At 57.6% G+C, this 19364-nt stretch overlaps 1 protein-coding gene across 1 annotated transcript in view; it reads left to right on the top strand.

The window, feature by feature from the left end:
- Positions 1-19364, top strand: part of grik4 (glutamate receptor, ionotropic, kainate 4) — a 229077-nt gene that overhangs the window by 71624 nt on the left and 138089 nt on the right. Inside the window, exon 9 of the mRNA XM_038778816.1 lies at positions 3460-3621. Within this exon, the coding sequence (XP_038634744.1) occupies positions 3460-3621 (162 nt within the window). The remainder of the gene's footprint in view (positions 1-3459; positions 3622-19364) is intronic.

Raw genomic sequence — 19364 nt, 5'->3', positions numbered from 1 at the left:
TAATGTTTCCCCGTCTTCACAGAAGAAGATGCCGATAACATTCCAAAAATACTCGGGATAAAGGTATTTAAGGACATTGGTATTAGTAAAATAGTGCTGGAGAAATTATTGGAATTGAAAGCTGATAAATCCCCAGGTCCTGATGATCTACATTCCAGGGTATTAAAGGAGCTGACCAAGGAGATAGTGGGTGTGGATGTTATCTTCCAAAATTCCGTAGATTCTGGAACAGTCCCTACAGATTGGAGGGTGGCAAATGTGACTCAATATTTAAAAATGGAGGGAGGTAAAAAACAGGGAATTACAAACTAGTTAACCTAACATCTGTAGTAGGGAAAATGCTGGAGTCAGTTATAAACCTTTTGAGAACAGGACACTTGGAAAATATCAACGGGATTCGACAAAGTCAACATGGATTTATAAAAGTGAAATTATCTTTGACAAATCAACTGTTGTTTTTCAAAGGGTGACTAGTAGAATAGACAATGATGAACCGGCGAATGTGGTATATTTGGATTTTCAGAAAGCTTTTGATAAAAGTCTGACATAAGAGGTTAATGTGCCCAATTAAAGCACATTGGGCGCGATTCTCCCAAAACGGGAGAAATCGTAAAGCTGGCGTCAAACCCGGGCGGGTTTGACACCAGCGCGCCCCTTCCCGACCGGGAACCGATTCTGGTCCCCGGTCGGGGCTAGCAGCCCGACGCCGTAGGCTCCGGCATGACGGGCTTAACGAATATCGTTAAGCCCGCTTGCCGGAGTTAGCGCCGGCTGACGCGTCATATGACGTCAGCCGCGCATGCGCAGATTGGAAGACTCCAACCCGCGCATGCGCAGATGACGTCATCGCGTATTTGCGCGAAACCCGCGCATGCGCGGGCCGGGTTGCCCCTCAGCCGCCCCGCGAATGGATACTGCGGGGCGGCGGAAGGAGAAAGTGTGCGCGGGCATCGGGCCCGCTGCCCGCAATCGGTGCCCACCGATCGCGGGCCCATGGCACCCTTGGCACGGCCGTGGTACTGCCGTGCCAATCGGTGCCATGGTTATGAAAAGCGAGTTTGTGACGCCGTTTTTACGAACGGCCAGACCAGGTGTGTTTGCCGTTCGTAAAAACGGCGTAAAGGGCTGGGACTTCGGCCCATCGAACAGCTGTGAATCGCTGCCGGCCGTAAAAAAACGGCGGCAGCGATTCGGGTCGGGAGTTGGGCGGGGGGTGGGGGAGAATAGCGGGAGGGCGGGAAAAATGTCGGGAAGGCTTTCCCGCTATTCTCCGACCCGTCGTGGGGGTCAGAGAATTTCGCCCATGGGATTTGGGATAATATATTGGCATGGATGGAGAATTGGTTAGCAGACTGGAAACTGAGTCGTTTTTCAGAGTGGAAGGCAGTGACTAGTTGGGTACTATTCACATTATATCAACAAATTAGATGAGAGAATCAAGTGTAATATTTGATACATGGCAGATTTGCTACAATGTGGATAAATGTGAAGTTATCCACTTTGACCGAAAAACAGAATGGCAGAGTATTATTTAAATCTGTGTTTTTCAAACTTTTTTTCCCGGGACCTACATTTGCCAACCGGTCGACCTTCACGATCCTTCGGGACAGATGCCGGCCGACCTTCGCAACTGCATCGGCCGACCTTTGGGACCCACGCCAGCCGGCCTTTGGGACCCACGCCAACCGACCTTTGGGACCCACGCCAACCGACCTTTGGGACCCACGCCAGCCGACCTTCGGGACCCACGCCAGCCGACCTTCGGGACCCACACCAGCCGACCTTCAGGGCCCACACCGGCCGACGTTCACAGCCTACTTCGGCCAATCTTCAGGGCCCACGCCAGCCGACCTTCGGGACCCACGCCAGCCGACCTTTGGGACACACGCCAGCCGACCTTTGGGACACACGCCAGCCGACCTTCAGGGCCCACGCCAGCCAACCTTCTGTCCAATAAAAACCACCAGCTCCATTGTTTCCCATCATCAATATGCAGGGAACTTGTGCACAGAGCTTGCACCGTCCCCTCACCGCCTGACCAGTCTATATTGCCCACTGGAAATTGCTTTTCAAAAGACTTTGAATTATAGAGATCAAAGCACTGAAAAGTAACATGCTGTCAACATTATTTTTTTCCAATGTGTTGCAAGCGAAGCATGTTGAAAAAAACTGCCAGTGATGGAATAGGTTACTCACCATCATGCAAGCCTGCGACCAGCGATTTAGTGAAAAATCAAATGGATCCATCGACTATCCATTGAATTAGATATTTGATCCCAAAATCTGTTGCAGTTGCAAGGACAGGGAAAGGAAAGATCTTTCTACCTGGTATTCGATCAAATATTCCTTTATGCTTACAGCTAACATGGCAACACCATTATTATGCTAACTCGGGTGGGGGGTGGGGGGAGGGAGGACGGTGCTGTTGGGAAGAGAATGGATTTTGAACGCAGCATTCAGGTGGCAGCTACAGGTGGAGCTGGGAGGTCGCTGAGAGAAACGTTTGGAACTTGTCCAGTAGCTTGATGCAAGGACGCGAGCGAGGGAGAGCTGGCACCCACGGCACGTTATCTCTGAGCTTCATATTGAATCAATGGTCTATTAAATTCTTGTTCTCCCTATGAAATACAAAGTTATTACCAGCCATGGGCGCCGCAAACTTCTGACACCAGCCGCGGGTCACAAACCACACTTTGAAAAACCCTGATTTAAATGGTGATGGATTGGGAAATGTGATGTACAAAGACAGCTGGATGTCCTTGCACACCCGTCACTGAAAGCAAGCTAGTTAGGAAGGTAAATCATATGTTGGTCTTCATTGCAAGAGGACCTGAGTACAGGAGCAAGGATGTTTAACTATAGCTGTACAGGATCTTGGTGCGAGCACACCTGGAGTATTGTGAACAGTTTGGTCTCCTAACATAAAAAAATTGCCTTTGAGGGAGTGCAGTGAAGATTCAGCAGACTGATTGCTGGGTTGGCAGGATTGTCGTATGAGGAGGGATTGGGTTCACTGGGCCTGTATTTGCTGGAATCTAGAAGAATGAGAGGGGATCTGATTGGAATGTATAAAATTCTGACAGGACTCGGCAGATTGGATATTTCCCCAGGTTGGGGTCTAGAACAAGGGGTCATGGCCTCAGGGTATGGGGTGGCCATTTATGGAATAAGAGAATTTTTTTCACTTCATGTGGTGAACCTGTGGAATTTTCTACCACTGAAGGCCGTGGAGGCCAAGTCACTGAATGTATTTGAGAAATAAATAGATTTCTAGTTACTCAAGGCCTCGGGGGGTATAGGGAGAGTGGGAGTATGGTGTTGAGATAGAGGATCAGCCATGATCATACTGAATGACAGAACAGGCTGGATGGACCAAATGGCCTCCTCCTGCTCCAAGTTTCTATGAAAAGGAGGAACTAGAAAATAAATCTAAATTTTTTGGTTCCCTCTTGGTTTTAGGAATTTCCTCTTCTCTATTTTGATGGGCTAAACGAAGACCATGTGAATATATTGGGGTTTTCCATCACTAACCTGGATCATCCACATTATAATGACTTTGTCTACAGTCTGAACCAGTCCTGGCAGGAAAACTGTGCGCATGTATCTTACCCGGGAGTAGCGGTAAGTATCTGGCCTGATGCAAAATTATCTGGGTAACAATTTAATACGTAAATAAAGTGAAGTTTGAAATAAATTAAGACAATATGTGATGTACATGTTTTTAAAAATTTCAAATACCGAACACCTTTTGTTTTCCTGATTTTTTAATAAAGATATTTCCTTGGTGCTACTGATACAACAGATGAATATCTTTCAGTGTGGGCCTTTGGTTGCTAAGCAACATTCTAGTCTTTCTTTAAACCCCATTTGTTTTCACATTGTAAACCCTTTAATTGCAATACAGGCATAGTTTGAAATGAAACCAAAACTCACAGGTTCCACAGGCACCTTTGTGTAACATGAAGCCCACAAATACAAATATAGATTATTTATAACTACCTTTGTTTCCTTACAGTATGTGTCAATGGGTGTAGGAAGTACAATTTCAAAGTTTGTGGCTGATGCAAAACTTGACAAAATAGTGAGCAGGGTAGTAACAAACTGGCGAAATGGTACAAAATTTAGTGAGGATGAGTGAAATGATGCACTTTGAAAGGAACAATGCGAAGAAGATCTAAATCAGGGGTGGGCAAACTACGGCCCGCGGGCCGCATGCGGCCCGCCAAAGGTCTTTATGCGGCTTTTTAAGGTTAATGGGGGGGCTGTTGGGTTACTTACTGGTATAGGGAGGATACGTTGACTTGAGTAGGGTGATCATTGCTCGGCACAACATCGAGGGCCGAAGGGTCTGTTCTGTGCTGTACTGTTCTATGTTCTATATGAGGCGCCCAGAATCATAACCGGGTGAAGTTATTTTACTTAATATACTATGCGGCCCTTTAAAATTGTGAATTTCTGAATGTGGCCCTTGCACGGAAAAGTTTGCCCGCCCCTGATCTAAATGGTATTACTTTGAAGAGGGTGAATTATCAGGATTCCTGAGGGAGGTTGTTTACATACCCTGGAAGGTGGCAGGGTAAATTGATAGGCTGTTAAGGAAATTAAGGAGTGCTAGTGACACCAGTAAATTAATTTTTAAAAAGCAAACAGTGATCAATGTCAGGATGGCATTGTGTGTGGAGGGTGCTGAAGAGAAAGCAGGAGCAATAGGTGACTGCATTGAAAATCCAAGAGCAGTATGTTGATATGAAGGAAGATGGAAAATTATAGCATGAAGTGAAATAGAAGATGGGGGAGAGCTGCATGATCCGAGAGGAATTGCTTCCCCGAGATCCTGCCACCCCCTGCCACCACTTTTGTGCCTTCACTAAAGTAAAATCCCAATGAATTAAATCCAATGGGATCCATCCACAAATTTGCATTAAGTAGAGATTAGTGATGGCCAAGACCCCGTTCTCACATGAATACATCTCTCTGTACCCCAATATGGTTGCAAATATGATGCATAGCAAAAACAACTACTTCAATATGGGCGGCACGATAGCTCAGTGGTTAGCACTGTTGCTTCACAGCTCCAGGGTCCAGGTTTGATTTCCAGCTTGGGTGACTGTCTGTGCGGAGTCTGCACATTCTCCCCGTGTCTGTGTGGGTTTCCTCCAGGTGCTCCGGTTTCCTCCCACAGTCCAAAGGTGTGCAGGTTAGGTGGATTGGCCATGATAAATTGCCCTTAGTGTCCAAAAAGGTTAGATGGAGTAATGGGGATAGGGTGGAGACGTGGGCTTAAGTAGGTTGCTCTTTCCAAGGACCGGTGCAGACTCGATGGGCCGAATGGCCTCCTTCTGCACTGTAAATTCAATGATCTATGAAAACTAAGCCAAATGAAACCACTGTATATTCACGGATCGCCAAGGTGCCTGGGTATAGAATTTACAGTGCAGAAGGAGGCCATTCAGCCCATCGAGTCCACACCGGCTCTTGGAAAGAGCACCCCACCCAAGGTCCACACCTCCACCCCATCCCCACAACCCAGGAACCCCACCCAACACTAAGGTCAATTTTGGACACAAAGAGCAATTTTTCATGGCCAATCCACCTAACCTGCACATCTTTGGACTGTGGGATGAAACCGGAGCACCCGGAGGAAACCTACGCACACACAGGGAGAATGTGCAGACTCCGCACAGACAGTGACCCAAGCTGGGAATCGAACCTGGGACCCTGGAGCTGTGAAGCAATTGCGCAAACCACAATGCTACACGATGGTACTAATGGGAGAGCCAGGCAACCACCCGCCCAGAGCCCGACACCCTGGGGCCACCGATGGGCATAGATACCCCCCATATACCATTACACCTGGTCCACGGCGCCATGGCGAGGTACCCCAGGCTCATTCATATATGTGATTCTGGATCTTGCCCTCACTGGGCGATTCTCCACCTGATTCTCTGCCTGATTGCGATTCGCGTTTTCAGCATCACAAAGTGCTGACTAAAGCAGTAAAAATGTTTAAAGAGTCTTTATTGAATTTGTTAAGACCTTACAATGCCTGACCTTGGCTTGGACTTTGCATTTAAGAATGCCGGGTGTTAGCTCCAGAAACATTAGCTAATCCAGAGTTATCAATGCGGAATTTCAGTTTATCATTGGGTATCTTTCTCTGGAATTTGCTATTTTGCCTGTGGGAATGGTTAATGACTTTGACTTAACCAAATTTCGTGTCCTCTGAGTTTGACCATTTCTCTGTATTTAATTTCAGTCGATGAATTTGTGCAATTGTTTTCACAAATTAGGCCAAGGTCGGGATCTAACGGCCGCATTGCGCCCGGCGCAAATCCATTTCAGCCGGAAAGATCGCGGGAGAGGCCAAAATCGGGATCCGTGTCAAGTGCCGCTCGATTTCTATCTGGCCCGTTGGCGAGTTCTGGATCCCTCACGGATGGGACAAGATTCTAATTAACACCAATTGAGGGCAGTCTCCATCTCGTTAACGGTACAGATGGCCAATCGAACAATCTCCCGAGATTGAAGCGGCTCCACAATGGGAGGTCACGCTGGCATCGTTCAGTACGGCTATTTCCAGTGGCTCTGGAGCTGCTACCCCAGTGTCGATGGGATGGGGGGAGCCCCCGGGGGAACAGGCCTGGACAGGGGGTTGGGAGCATCGGTCAGAGGTCATCCCTGGGCTGGAGGGGTGAAGGGCTCGGCGCCCGCAGGTCCTAATGGTTACCCCCTGGATCATGTGTACCCACAACAGGAGCAACAGCAACTGCAACTGCCCGTCCCACCGAAGACCCCCGCGGAAGACCCCTGTCCCTGCTGATAAGGTGCAGGTCTCCTGCTGACCGTGAGCAGCCACTGGCTGCTGCTAATAGGGGATTGGTAATGTTAGTTATATCAGCACTTCACAGAGTGGAATCCCGTGGGTATACAGCATGTGCCATGTCTCAGGTGAGTGTTATTGCCGTGCATCTCATTCCAACTACAAGGCCCGGACACTTTGCCTGAACTCTGGCGACGCCGACACCACAGAGGCAGCAGCCAACGATCAAACACCCTGGAGCTGGGCTGCATTCCCGTGGCCAGAGGGTAGGTGTGTGGATTGGGGAGGCAACCTCATCCTGGTCCAAGTAATGTTCCCGGAAGGGGTCTGGGATCCGGTTTCTAGGCTCCTGCTGTTGTCGGCGGTGCGTGTGCAGGGCGGGGTCCCCCAGCACAACCTGTGATTGGATGGCACCCTGGGAGAAGGTGGAGATAGTAAAGGTGGGCCAGGCTTGGAAAACTCGAGGATACTGGGTTGGAACCCATAACTGATAGTCGCTCTCCCACCTTCTCCACTTCCTTACAGATATCACATGCATGGTATGGTGGACCCGCAGCAGCTGCCCTCACCATGCTGGTGGCAATCCAGGCGGCCAGAGGCTGGAGAAGGTGGCAGCAGCAACATTGCGCAGGCTCAAGGTGGAAGCCCATCTGCAGGGGCCGGCCCCACTCCCTGAAGGCTCGGCCACCCGGGGAGGGATCCCGAGGGCGAGGCCAGCGATGGCCCAAGGTGTACAGGCGCCATTGGTCATTTGAAGAGATAACCAGAGCCTTATACAGCCTCAGAAGTACATCCCTGGTCTTATATTCTAGTCCTCTTGACATGAATGCTAACATTGCATTTGCCTTCCTAACTGCCGACTGAACCTGCACATTAACCTGAAGAGAATTGTGAATAAGGACTCCCAAGTCCCTTTGTGCTTCTGATTTCCTAAGCATTTCTCCATTTAGAAAATAGTCTGTGCCGAAATTCCTCCTTCCAAATAATAATAATTGCTTATTGTCACAAGTAGGCATCAATGAAGTTACTGTGAAAAGCCCCCAGTCACCACATTCCAGCACCTGTTCGGGGAGGCTGGTATGGGAATTGAACCCGCTCTGCTGGCCTTATTCTGCATTACAAGCCAGCAGTTTAGCCCACTGTACTAAATTAGCCCCTAAACCAGCAAAGTGCATAAGCTCACATTTTTCCACATTGTATTTCATTTCCCACTTCATTACCCACTTTCCTAGCTTGTCCAAATCCTTCTGCAGCTCCCTTGCTTCCTCAGTACTACCTGTCCCTCTGCGGATCTTTGTGTCATCTGCAAATTTAGCAACAGTGCCTTCAGTACCTTCTTCAAAATCGTTAATGTATATTGGGAAAAGTTGAGGTCCCAGCACAGAAACGTGAGGCACACCACTCGTCATCGGCTGTCATCGCCGAGTTGCCACATCCCCAAGGGGTAATTGATGGCACACATGTCGCCTTGCGCACACCAGGCCAACAGGGAGTGCCCTTCATCAACAGGAAAAGGTTCCACTTCCTGAATGCCCAACTCATGTGCGACCACCACCTCTGAATCATACATGTGTGTCCACGCATCCCCGGGCGTGTGCATGACAGCTACATCCTGGGACACTCAAAGATTCCCCGGCATCTTTGAGGACCAGCCCAGGATGACAGATTGGCTCTTGGTGGATAAGGGGCACTTTCTGAGGCCCTGGTTAATGCTGCCAGTACGGAGGCCAGAGACCTGATATAACGATGCCCATGTTGCCACCCATGCTGTCATTGAGCCATGCATCGGTCTGCTCAAACATGTTTTAATGGTGAACAATTGAAAGCCTAACTGTCCCTAGCTAGTGATAGCGTTGTGCCCCCCCCCCCCCCCTCCCCCCCACCCACCCCTGTACCTTCCCAGTGATCCTCAACCTTCTTCATCCTCAATGCTCTGCTGCTACGTCTCGGTGTGTCTCCAGGATGTACATCTGAGGTGGAGGCAGCCGGCTGCTTTCTGCGCCCTGTGATCTTTGATGCATCTGGCGTGTATCCTCATGAGGGCCTGGGGCCAGAGGGCTCTGGCTGACTTACTGGTGGTGCTTGCCTCGTTGTGTCACCCTATTCCGCCCACGGACCTCACAATGTGCCATTGTCTGGGGGGGCTTGGAGACTGCTGTCGTCTTCCTGTCAGAGGGATCGGGTTCTGCCTCCTGTGCCCCGTGGGCGAGCTCCAGAGGTAACTGCATCACCTGGCTCCCCAGTGACGGCAACTCCCCATCCTCTGAACCATGGTGCCAACGCCTCAGTGATGCTCCTCCGTGACTGGGCGATGCCCAGCTGAGACTGGGACATGCTCCACAGTGCCTTGTTAAGGTTCACATGTGTCAGGGACACACCTCCCAGTGACTGGGACATGCTGTCGACACCCTCAGCCATGGTCGTCACTGACTGAGCCACGCCCTGGACACCACCACTCCAGACGCTGATCTCAATCTGAATGCTCGCCACTGCGGTCACCGCCCTAGCAGTGTTGGCCTCAGTGCCACGCATTGCCGGCTCCATTTCCTGACCCATTGCCTTTGGGACTCCTCCAATTGGCTATGCACTCACCGGAGTGTCGCTGACATTCCCTCCTGAATCTCACGGCCGTGTCCGAGTGACTGCACCAGATCCGGGATAACCTTGTCCAGAGGCTCGGCATCTGACTGGGACCCAGCTGGGACCAGGGATCCAGCAGACGTCCAACTCACCTGGGCGTTCCTGCCTCCACCTGATGTGCATCAGAAACTGTGTGATGCTCACCAGTTGGTGCCCCAGAGGCCTGTCCACTACTATCCCCCATCGCGGTGTGTGTCTCTGCGCTGGCGGAGGATGGGGGAGGGGGGGGTGACAGCTATGGCACCTCGCTGGAGCTCTCCTCCGAAGCGTTTCTTGGAAGGCTGGGCTACACCCTGAATGGGCCAGCACCATCCGATAGCGATCCTGTGGGAGAATGGACATGTAGTCAGCGAGAGAAAAGATCATTATGTCTGACAGGAATCACTCACTTGCGAGAGGTCACCTGGGTGAAGGGGCAGTGGATCCTCACCTTGCTATCGGTGACCCCTCTGTCCTCACTCACCCTGTGATCTCCAGGATTTGCTCCTCATATGGGAATGAGGACTTTGATCTCCGGCACCCCGCCGCCCATCTGGGCCCATTCCCACCTGATGTGGGTGAACTTCTCCTGTGGGGACAAAGAGAGAGTATCATGATCTCCACATCTCAGGCCTCGGTGCGGGGGGTCCGCTGCTGGGTGTTACGCGAGGGAGATATTTGGAAATTAGGTCCAGAAATTATATCAAAGCCATATTTCTTATATTATCAGTCCTGGATCTTACCGTACCATCTTAAAACTTAAAAACGTTATGACTCTGGTTTAGTCTTTGAGACACTTTTGACCAGCTGACCAGGGTCTGTAACAAATTGGGGCCTCAGGGCTGTGATATTCTTACACATAATTCAGAGTTTGGCTTGGGGTTATCGAAGCCAGTGAGTGTGCAGATTGATTGCAGACTTTCTGGGGTTGAAATATTGAATAGGGAGTGACGAGATAACAAGCTAGAATTTGCTCAAATCCATTAAAAATGAAAGAATTAGAAATGGACTAAAAACTGAGAGAAATTAACACAGAAATGAAGCCAAAGAAAAAGGTGCAGGATTCTCTATTTCAGAGACTAAGGGTGGGAGGATACCCTGTTGTCCGACGGCGATATTGTAGTCTGCAATTGGACGGAGAATCCTTTCCGACGCCCAAATCGAGGGCTCGCCGGTTTGACACCGGTTTTCGAGTCTCCACCCCCGAAATGGCGTTGGCGCATTAACAAAAGGTCCTCCCCAATGATCCGCCCTGATAGGCCAAGTTCCTGATGGCGCTGGTGACGTGTGGTCTGAGTGGTCGGGAACCCGACGTGGTGGCTGTGGAACGTGTCCAGCACTGCCACAGTCGGCCGGGAACTTTCCCGCTGGCCGCGGAAGCTTCCGTGAGGGTTGGGGGGGGGTCTGGAGGGGGGTGGCCAGGGGGTGTCCTATGGGGCAGTATTTGGCAGGTCGGGTCCGCTCACGGCCGATGCCATGTTGTACGGTGTGACTGCTGCAGGTCATCGCCGTGCGCATGCGCGGCCACGGACCCATCCATTCTCCGGGGAGCCGGGGTTTCACCCTCTCGCCCCTCACCGGTCCCAGAATCGGTGAGGATTCGGCGCTGATTTTGGCATCATAAACCGCCACAGTTCCCATGCCGACATACGCAATTAGCCGCAGAAATACAGAATCCAGCCCGAAGTATTTACGCCAGGGCTGAATCATCCCCACACACACTCATCCCCACACACACTCCTCCCCACACACACTCCTCCCCACACACACTCATCCCCACACACACTCATCCCCACACACACTCCTCCCCACACACACTCCTCCCCACACACACTCCTCCCCACACACACTCATCCCCACACACACTCCTCCCCACACACACTCATCCCCACACACACTCATCCCCACACACACTCATCCCCACACACACTCCTCCCCACACACACTCATCCCACACACACTCATCACAGCGAACAGGATGGCAGCGAGGAGAGTGACACCGTGGTTCACCAACGTGGAACCCGAGACCTTGCTGGATGGAGGAGAGGCAGGCCAACCTGTACCCCGGGGTGGGGAGGAGATTGCCGCCCGCTGCCGTACACCGAGCCTGGGTGGAACAGGCCGTGAGCGCCGTGGGCAACACCACCAAGACCAGCCGGCAGTGCCGTAAAAAACTGCACAAGCTCCTCTGAGCCACCAGGGTAACTAGGCAGCCGTGTGCCCCTGGCACCAAATCCATCCCACACACCCGTAACTGGCTCCTACCCAGGACCCACTCTGCAGTTCCTGCCGGCACCCATACCGGCCGCCATGGCCGGGTGCCCTGGCCACGAAGTCCACCAGCTACCCACCCACTGTGCTGCATACATACGAGTGTCTAAAACTGCCCATTTTCTATCCACCCTGGTGGGAGGTTGGGGGAGGGTGAGTTGGAGGGAGGGGGGGTGCTGGGAATGTCCATACCGCTGACCAGGCCCCCAGTTGATGAACCTGGAGGTAATTAGAGCGTCCCGTGCGCGCTCGCCTAGGCCCAAAGCCCTGCCCATCCTCAGCGTCCCCCGCGTCCTCTTTGTCGGGCATGGACTGCCGTTCACCCCCCCCCCCCCTTCTCCAGCACGTTGCCCCTCTGCTGTGCAATGTTGTGGAGGGTGCAGCAAGCCACCACAATGCGGGCAACCTTCTCAGCGTCATACTGGAGGGGCCCTCCAGATTGGGGAAGCCACCTGAACCACATCTACAGGAGGCTGAAGCACCACTTGACCACACTCCTGGTCACTGCGTGGGCGCCGTGGTAGTCGGTCTCCACGTCGGTCTGTGGCCTCCGGATAGGCATCATCAGCCACTGCCACAGCGGGTAATCCCTGTCGCCCAGGAACCAACCCCCCATCCAGGAGTCTGGAACCGTCTCGTGTGCTAGGATGAAGGCACCTTGCACACTGCCCGGGTATCGGGGGCACACTGCCCGGGTATGGGGCACACTGCCCGGGTATCGGGGGCACACTGCCCGGGTATGGGGCACACTGCCCGGGTATCGGGGGCACACTGCCCGGGTATGGGGCACACTGCCCGGGTATCGGGGGCACACTGCCCGGGTATGGGGCACACTGCCCGGGTATCGGGGGCACACTACCCGGGTATCGGGGGCACACTGCCCGGGTGTCAGGGGCACACTGCCCGGGTATCGGGGGCACACTGCCCGGGTATCGGGGACACTGCCCGGGTATCGGGGACACACTGCCCCGGTATCGGGAACACACTGCCCGGGTATCGGGGGCACACTGCCCGGGTATGGGGCACACTGCCCGGGTATCGGGGGCACACTGCCCAGGTATCGGGGACACACTGCCCGGGTATCGGGGACACACTGCCCGGGTATCGGGGACACACTGCCCGGGTATCGGCACACTGCCCGGGTATCGGAGACACACTGCCCGGGTATCGGGGACACACTGCCCGGGTATCGGGCACACTGCCCGGGTATGGGGCACACTGCCCGGGTATCGGGGGCACACTGCCCGGGTATCGGGGACACACTGCCCGGGTATCGGGGACACACTGCCCGGGTATCGGCACACTGCCCGGGTATCGGAGACACACTGCCCGGGTATCGGGGACACACTGCCCGGGTATCGGGGACACAATGCCCGGGTATCGGGACACACTGCCCGGGTATCGGGGACACTGCCCGGGTAATCGGGACCTGCCCGGGTATGGGGCACACCGCCCGGGTATCGGGGACACACTGCCCGGGTATCGGGGACATGCTGCCCGGGTATCGGGGACACGCTGCCCGGGTATCGGGGACACACTGCCCGTGTATCGGGGACACACTGCCCGGGTATCGGGAACACTGCCCGGGTATCCGGGGAAACACTGCCCGGGTATCGGGGGCACACTGCCCGGGTATCGGGGACACACTGCCCGGGTATCGGGGACACACTGCCCGGGTATCGGGGCCACACTGCCCAGGTATCGGGGGCACACTGCCCGGGTATGGGGGACACACTGCCCGGGTATCGGGGACACACTGCCCGGGTATGGGGCACACTGCCCGGGTATCGGGGACATGCTGCCCGGGTATCGGGGACACGCTGCCCGGGTATCGGGGACACACTGCCCGTGTATCGGGGACACACTGCCCGGGTATCGGGAACACACTGCCCGGGTATCGGGGAAACACTGCCCGGGTATCGGGGGCACACTGCCCGGGTATCGGGGACACACTGCCCGGGTATCGGGGACACACTGCCCGGGTATCGGGGCCACACTGCCCAGGTATCGGGGGCACACTGCCCGGGTATGGGGCACACTGCCCGGGTATCGGGGGCACACTGCTCGGGTATCGGGGACACACTGCCCGGGTATCGGGGGCACACTGCCCGGGTATGGGCACACTGCCCGGGTATGGGGCACACTGCCCGGGTATCGGGCACACACTGCCCGGGTATCGGGCACACTGTCCGGGTATGGGGCACACTGCCCGGGTATCAGGGACACAGCCCGGGTATGGGGCACACTGCCCGGGTATCGGGGCCATGCTGCCCGGGTATCGGGGACACGCTGCCCGGGTATGGGGGACACTGCCCGGGTATCGGGCACACTGCCCGGGTATCGGGGACATGCTGCCCGGGTATCGGGGACACGCTGCCCGGGTATCGGGGACACACTGCCCGTGTATCGGGGACACACTGCCCGGGTATCGGGAACACACTGCCCGGGTATCGGGGACACACTGCCCGGGTATCGGGGGCACACTGCCCGGGTATCGGGGACACACTGCCCGGGTATCGGGGACACACTGCCCGGGTATCGGGGCCACACTGCCCAGGTATCGGGGGCACACTGCCCGGGTATGGGGCACACTGCCCGGGCATCGGGGGCACAGTGCTCGGGTATCGGGGACACACTGCCCGGGTATCGGGGGCACACTGCCCGGGTATGGGCACACTGCCCGGGTATGGGGCACACTGCCCGGGTATCGGGCACACACTGCCCGGGTATCGGGCACACTGTCCGGGTATGGGGCACACTGCCCGGGTATCAGGGACACAGCCCGGTTATGGGGCACACTGCCCGGGTATCGGGGACATGCTGCCCGGGTATCGGGGACACGCTGCCCGGGTATGGGGGACACTGCCCGGGTATCGGGGACACACAGCCCGGGTATCGGGCACACTGCCCGGGTATCGGGGGCACTGCCCAGGTATGGGGCACACTGCCCGGGTATCGGGCACACTGCCCGGGTATCGGCACACTGCCCGGGTATCGGGCACACTGCCCGGGTATCGGGGACACACTGCCTGGGGATCGGCACACCACCCGGGTATGGGCACACTGCCCGGGTATGGGCACACTGCCCGGGTATCGGGCACACTGCCCGGGTATCGGCACACTGCCCGGGTATGGGGCACACTGCCCGGGTATGGGGCACACTGCCCGGGTATCAGGGACACAGCCCGGGTATGGGGCACACTGCCCGGGTATCGGGGACACACAGCCCTGGTATGGGGCACACTGCCCGGGTATCGGGGACACACTGCCCGGGTATCGGGGGCACACTGCCCAGGTATCGGGGGCACACTGCCCGGGTATGGGGCACACTGCCCGGGTATCGGGGGCACACTGCTCGGGTATCGGGGACACACTGCCCGGGTATCGGGGGCACACTGCCCGGGTATCGGGGCACACTGCCCGGGTATCGGGGGCACACTGCCCGGGTATCGGGGTCACACTGCCCGGGTATCGGGGGCACACTGCCCAGGTATCGGGGGCACACTGCCCGGGTATCGGGGACACACTGCCCGGGTATGGGGCACACTGCTCGGATATCGGGGACACACTGCCCGGGTATGGGGCACACTGCCCGGGTATGGGGCACACTGCCCGGGTATGGGGCACACTGCCCGGGTATGGGGCACACTGCCCGGGTATGGGGCACACTGCCCGGGTATGGGGCACACTGCCCGGGTATGGGGCACACTGCCCAGGTATGGGACACACTGCCCGTGGTATCGGGTACACTGCCCGGGTATCGGGGACACTGCCTGGGTATGGGGCACACTGCCCGGGTATCGGGGGCACACTGCCCGGGTATCGGGGTCACACTGCCCGGGTATCGGGCACACTGCCCGGGTATAGGGCACACTGCCCGGGTATCGGGGGCACACTGCCCTGGTATCGGGGACACACTGCCCAGGTATCGGGGAAACTGCCTGGGTATCGGGGACACACTGCCGCGGTATCGGGGACACACTGCCCGGGTATCGGGAACACACTGTCCGGGTATCGTGGACACACTGCCCGGGTATCGGGGACACACTGCTCGGGTATCGGGGACACACTGCCCGGGTATCGGGGACACTGCGCGGGTATGGGGCACACTGACCGGGTATCGGGGACACTGCCCGGGTATCGGGGACACACTGCCCGGGTATGAGGCACACAGCCCGGGTATGGGGCACACTGCCCGGGTATCGGGGACATGCTACCCGGTTATCGAGGACACGCTGCCCGGGTATGGGGCACACTGCCCGGGTATCGGGGACACACTGCCCGGGTATGGGGCACACTGCCCGGGTATCGGGGACAACCTGCCCGAATATGGGACACACTGCCCGGGTATAGGGTCACACTGCCCGGGTATCGGGGACACTGCCCAGGTATCGGGGACACACTGCCTGGGTATCGGGGCACACTGCCCGGGTATCGGGGGCACACTTCCCGGGTATCGGGGACACACTGCCCGGGTATGGACACATTGCCCGGGTATGGGACACACTGCCCGGGCATCGGGGTCACACTGCCTGGGTATGGACACACTGACCGGGTATTGGGTCACACTGCCCGGGTATTGGGGACACTGCCCGGGTATCGGGGACACACTGCCCGGGTATCGGGGGCACACTGCCCGGGTATCGGGGAAACACTGCCCGGGTATCGGGGGCACACTGCCCGGGTATCGGGGACACACTGCCCGGGTATCGGGGACACACTGCCCGGGTATCGGGGCCACACTGCCCAGGTATCGGGGGCACACTGCCCGGGTATGGGGCACACTGCCCGGGTATCGGGGGCACACTGCTCGGGTATCGGGGACACACTGCCCGGGTATCGGGGGCACACTGCCCGGGTATGGGCACACTGCCCGGGTATGGGGCACACTGCCCGGGTATCGGGCACACACTGCCCGGGTATCGGGCACACTGTCCGGGTATGGGGCACACTGCCCGGGTATCAGGGACACAGCCCGGGTATGGGGCACACTGCCCGGGTATCGGGGCCATGCTGCCCGGGTACCGGGGACACGCTGCCCGGGTATGGGGGACACTGCCCGGGTATCGGGCACACTGCCCGGGTATCGGGGACATGCTGCCCGGGTATCGGGGACACGCTGCCCGGGTATCGGGGACACACTGCCCGTGTATCGGGGACACACTGCCCGGGTATCGGGGGCACACTGCCCGGGTATCCGGGGCACACTGCCGGGTATCGGGGACACACTCGCCCGGGTATGGGGCACACTTGCTCGGATATCGGGACACACTGCCCGGGTATCGGGGACACACTGCCGGTATCGGGGGCACACTAGCCGGGTATGGGCTCACTGCCCGGGTATCGGGGGCACACTGCCCGGGTATGGGGCACACTGCCCGGGTATGGGGCACACTGCCCGGGTATGGGCACACTGCCCGGGCATCGGGGGCACACTGCCAGGTATGGGCCACACGCCCGGGTATCGGGGCACACTGCCCGGGTATGGGGCACACTGCCCGGGTATGGGGCACACTGCCCAGGTATGGGGACACACTGCCCGGGTATCGGGGCACACTGCCCAGGTATCGGGGAAACTGCCTGGGTATCGGGGACACACTGCCGGGGTATCGGGGACACACTGCCCGGGTATCGGGAACACACCTCCCGGGTATGGGCACACTGCGCAGGGTATGGGGCACACTGCCCGGGTATCGGGCACACACTGCCCGGGTATCGGCACACTGCCCGGGTATCGGGCACACTGCCCGGGTATCGGGGACACACTGCCTGGGGATCGGCACACTACCCGGGTATGGGCACACTGCCCGGGTATGGGCACACTGCCCGGGTATCGGGCACACTGCCCGGGTATCGGCACACTGCCCGGGTATGGGGCACACTGCCCGGGTATGGGGCACACTGCCCGGGTATCAGGGACACAGCCCGGGTATGGGGCAAACTGCCCGGGTATCGGGGACACACAGCCCGGGTATGGGGCACACTGCCCGGGTATCGGGGACACACTGCCCGGGTATCGGGGGCACACTGCCAGGTATCGGGGCACACTGCCCGGGTATGGGGCACACTGCCCGGGTATCGGGGGCACACTGCTCGGGTATCGGGGACACACTGCCCGGGTATCGGGGGCACACTGCCCGGGTATCGGGGCACACTGCCCGGGTATCGGGGGCACACTGCCCGTGTATCGGGGTCACACTGCCGGGTATCGGGGGCACACTGCCCAGGTATCGGGGGCACACTGCCCGGGTATCGGGGACACACTGCCCGGGTATGGGGCACACTGCTCGGATATCGGGGACACACTGCCCGGGTATGGGGCACACTGCCCGGGTATGGGGCACACTGCCCGGGTATGGGGCACACTGCCCAGGTATCGGGGACACACTGCCTGGGTATCGGGGCACACTGCCCGGGTATCGGGGGCACACTTCCCGGGTATCGGGGACACACTGCCCGGGTATGGACACATTGCCCGGGTATGGGACACACTGCCGGGCATCGGGGTCACACTGCCTGGGTATGGACACACTGACCGGGTATTGGGTCACACTGCCCGGGTATTGGGGACACTGCCCGGGTATCGGGGACACACTGCCCGGGTATCGGGGGCACACTGCCGGGTATCGGGGGCACACTGCCCGGGTATCGGGGGCACACTGCCCGGGTATCGGGGACACACTGCCCGGGTATCGGGGGCACACTGCCCGGGTATCGGGCACACTGCCCGGGTATCGGGCACACTGTCCGGGTATGGGGCACACTGCCCGGGTATCGGGCACACTGCCCGGGTATGGGGCACACTGCCCGGGTATGGGGCACACTGCCCGGGTATCGGGCACACTGCCCGGGTATCGGGCACACTGCCCGGTATCGGCACACTGCCCGGGTATGGGGCACACTGCCCGGGTATCGGGCACACTGCCCTGGTATCGGGGACATACTGCCCGGGTATGGGGCACATTGCCCGGGTATGGGGCACACTGCCCGGGTATGGGGCACACTGCCCGGGTATGGGGCACACTGCCCGGGTATCGGGGACACACTGCCCGGGTATGGGGCACACTGCCCGGGTATCGGAGACACACTGCCCCGGTATCGGGGACACACTGCCCGGGTATCGGGGACACACTGCCCGGGTATCGGGGACACCCTGCCCGGGAATCGGGGACACACTGCCCAGGTATCGGGGACACACTGCCCGGGTATCGGGGACACAGCCCGGATATGGGGCACACTGCCCGTGTATCGGGGACATGCTGCCCGGGTATCGGGGACACGCTGCCCGGGTATGGGCACACTGCCCGGGTATGGGGCACACTGCCCGGGTATCGGGGACACACTGTCCGGGTATGGGGCACACTGCCCGGGTATCGGACATGCTGCCCGGGTATCGGGGACACACTGCCCGGGTATGGGGCACACTGCCCGGGTATCGGGGACACACTGCCCGGGTATCGGGCACACTGCCCGGGTATCGGCACACGGCCCGGGTATGGGGCACACGGCCCGGGTATCGGGGACACTGCCCGGGGATCGGCACACTGTCCGGGTATGGGGCACACTGCCCGAGTATCGGGGACATGCTGCCCGGGTATTGGGGACACGCTGCCCGGGTATGGGGGACACTGCCCGGGTATCGGGGACACACTGC

The sequence above is a fragment of the Scyliorhinus canicula genome, chromosome 19 (genome assembly GCF_902713615.1).
Source record: "Scyliorhinus canicula chromosome 19, sScyCan1.1, whole genome shotgun sequence".
NCBI lineage: Eukaryota > Metazoa > Chordata > Chondrichthyes > Carcharhiniformes > Scyliorhinidae > Scyliorhinus > Scyliorhinus canicula.
This window is presented reverse-complemented; position numbering and strand designations above follow the sequence as displayed.